Genomic DNA, 2,626 nt, shown 5'->3' with positions numbered 1-2,626 from the left:
AATTTTATTAATTATATATATAATTGTTTGGGAGAGAGGAATCTGGCATATCTTGTTAGCTTGAATATAGGACAACTAGTCATTTAAAAGTCATGTAGGATAACATGCAATCTATTTGGGAGAGAGGAATTTGGCATATCTTGTTAGCTTGAGTCCTTAGAAATGACATGGACAAATGTGACTCAACATCATTAGTGTGCCTTTGACACAATTGATCCACACTTAATTATAATTTATAAGTAACTTATATATTGACCGGGTTCGGATTGAGTTAGGCAACTTGAGATCACAACTCGAGCCTCACCCAAGTTTTAATGGGCTGATGTTTGTATAGCTCAAGCTTTGAGATCAAACCCAATATCCAAAATATATCCAGCCTGAGCCCAAACCAATGTGGGGTCAGTCGGGTTGAACCCGCCGAACTTTCAGCCCTACCCCCAATCCCTGATTGAAAAAAAGACAAACTTTGATACTCTGGCAGAGTGTGGGAGATTATATACTGGCGCTAATGAATTACTTAAAAGTTGTGTATGTTGCATGTCATAATTCAAATAGGCCACCCAAATAATCTGCACCAGTTTAGATGCGTTATGAGCAAAAATTATACCCATCCGATTCTATCATATTGATGGAGATTTAATCAACGGTTAAAAATGAAAAAGAAAAAAAATCCAATGGTCTTATGTCAAGAAACAAGTGTCCAGAAGTCAGAGGTTATTAACCAATATTGGCAATTTTTGGAATGTAACCACTTTGAGATTATAAAGGCTGTGGGTTCCACTATTTAGTTGGGAACTGAGAGTGAATACATGCCACGTGTACCATTTCCAAGTGCATGCGTATCAACAGCCATAAGAGTATCAAAGACAGGCAGGGGCGCGGCATCGGTGGATCCCTGACTGTGGGGCCCATATTGATGTATGTAACTTACATCCAGGCCGTCCATACGTTTTAACAGCTCATTTCATAGCATGATCTTACTAATAAAGCATATCCAAATCTAAGGTGGACCATAACACATGAAATAGTGCTGATTCACCATTAAAATCTTATTGTGGGCCACAAATTTTTTGATCAAGCTTATATTTATGTGGTACCTTCTTCCAGGTCTCTTTGATCTTATCTAGAGGTGAGATAGTAAATACACATTCTGGTGGCTTCTATAATGTTTTTAACGGTGGATATTCAATCACCACTGTTTCCTAAGTGTGGTCCACCTAACACTTGGTTCTATTTCAAATTTTAAATAATGAGTTAAAATGATCTTTAAAAACGAATGTAAGGCGTAGATATAAGTGAAATAAATCAAGTGGGCCCCACATTCAAAGATCCATTGCCCAAGCATCAGAGGTTAGGATTGTTCAACCAATCTGATCTTTGGAGTATAACGTGGAGGCTGTAAGTTCCACAATTCAGTCGGTTTAAATTGGGTTAAAATACGCCACGTATGCCATTTCTAACTGCCTGAGTATCAACCGTCACACACAACCAGAGTATCAAAAAGGTCACCTCTATAAAAATCCACCGAGTGCAAACCCCTCAAAAGAGAGAGAGAGAGAGAGAAAAGAGGAGAAGGCAGCCATGAAGAATCTCTATAGGAAAGGCAAGGTCCATCCCTCACCATCACATGTGGCCCCCCATCAAACAGACCCGATTCTCTCCCTCCTCTGCAACCTTCCATCCACCATCCTAACCCTCACAGCAGCTCTTCTCCCAGAAGACAGGCAAGTTCTTGCATACCTTCTCAACAACAACAACAACAACTACAACAACAACAACAGCAACAGAAAAAACAATAACAACAACAACAATAAAAAGAAAACCCCAGAAGAGAAAAGAGGAGAACACCCTCCTCTCTTCGATTGTAGCTGTTTCAGATGCTATATGAGCTTTTGGGTGAGGTGGGATTCTTCCCCAAATCGTCAGTTGATTCATGAAATCTTAGAAGCCTTTGAAGACAGCTTGCAGAAAGCACCCAAGCAGAAAAAACAGCAGCAGCAGAAGAGAAAGGGAAGAAGAGGTGACGCTGATGGAAGTAGTAGTGATGTTTCTGGGGAGATTTTGAAGGATAGCTGTTTGGACTGTGAGGATCATCTTGAGGGTGTTGGGATTGATGAAGAAGAAAAGAGCACCGTTGGAAGGTTTGTTAGTTTTATTGGAGAGAGGATTTGGGGTGTGTGGAATCAATAAGGTGGGCCTCTTTTTTCTTTTCTTCTCTCTCTTTTTTGTCTGTATGATATACTCAAGAAGGGGTTTTTTTTTATTTTATTTTGTGGAACTTTTGAGGGGATAGATGTCATCTTTTCTTTAGAACTGATATTTACAACCCATAGTACACCGCAAGTTTTATATGGATGATATACTCTTTTTGTTTCAACTTTCAAGCAATTATTTTTAAAAAAAAAAATTGTGGGTATTAATATCATCTTTGTTTGTGGAAGTCGTGTTTTAGGGTGCGTTTGGTTGCACCAAGTATCATGAAATCATGATTTTTGGTGCAACCAAACGCACCCTTAATTAATCAATCCATCTATCTTTCTTTTTTTTTTTGTGTGTGTTATTTGGGACATGGGTTTGGAGACTAGGTGGGGTTCTTTTGGAACTGATATTATACCCCCTAGTTTTG

General features: G+C 39.0%; 1 protein-coding gene across 1 annotated transcript; it reads left to right on the top strand.

Moving 5' to 3' along the window:
* Nucleotides 1–1,538: 1,538 nt before the first annotated feature.
* Nucleotides 1,539–2,382, top strand: LOC131228658 (uncharacterized). The gene has a single exon (XM_058224473.1). It carries the CDS (start codon nt 1,582–1,584, stop codon nt 2,188–2,190), a length of 609 nt encoding a protein of 202 aa, XP_058080456.1. The 5' UTR covers nt 1,539–1,581; the 3' UTR covers nt 2,191–2,382.
* Nucleotides 2,383–2,626: the final 244 nt, after the last annotated feature.

This window comes from Magnolia sinica, chromosome 16 (genome assembly GCF_029962835.1).
Source record: "Magnolia sinica isolate HGM2019 chromosome 16, MsV1, whole genome shotgun sequence".
NCBI lineage: Eukaryota > Viridiplantae > Streptophyta > Magnoliopsida > Magnoliales > Magnoliaceae > Magnolia > Magnolia sinica.
This window is presented reverse-complemented; position numbering and strand designations above follow the sequence as displayed.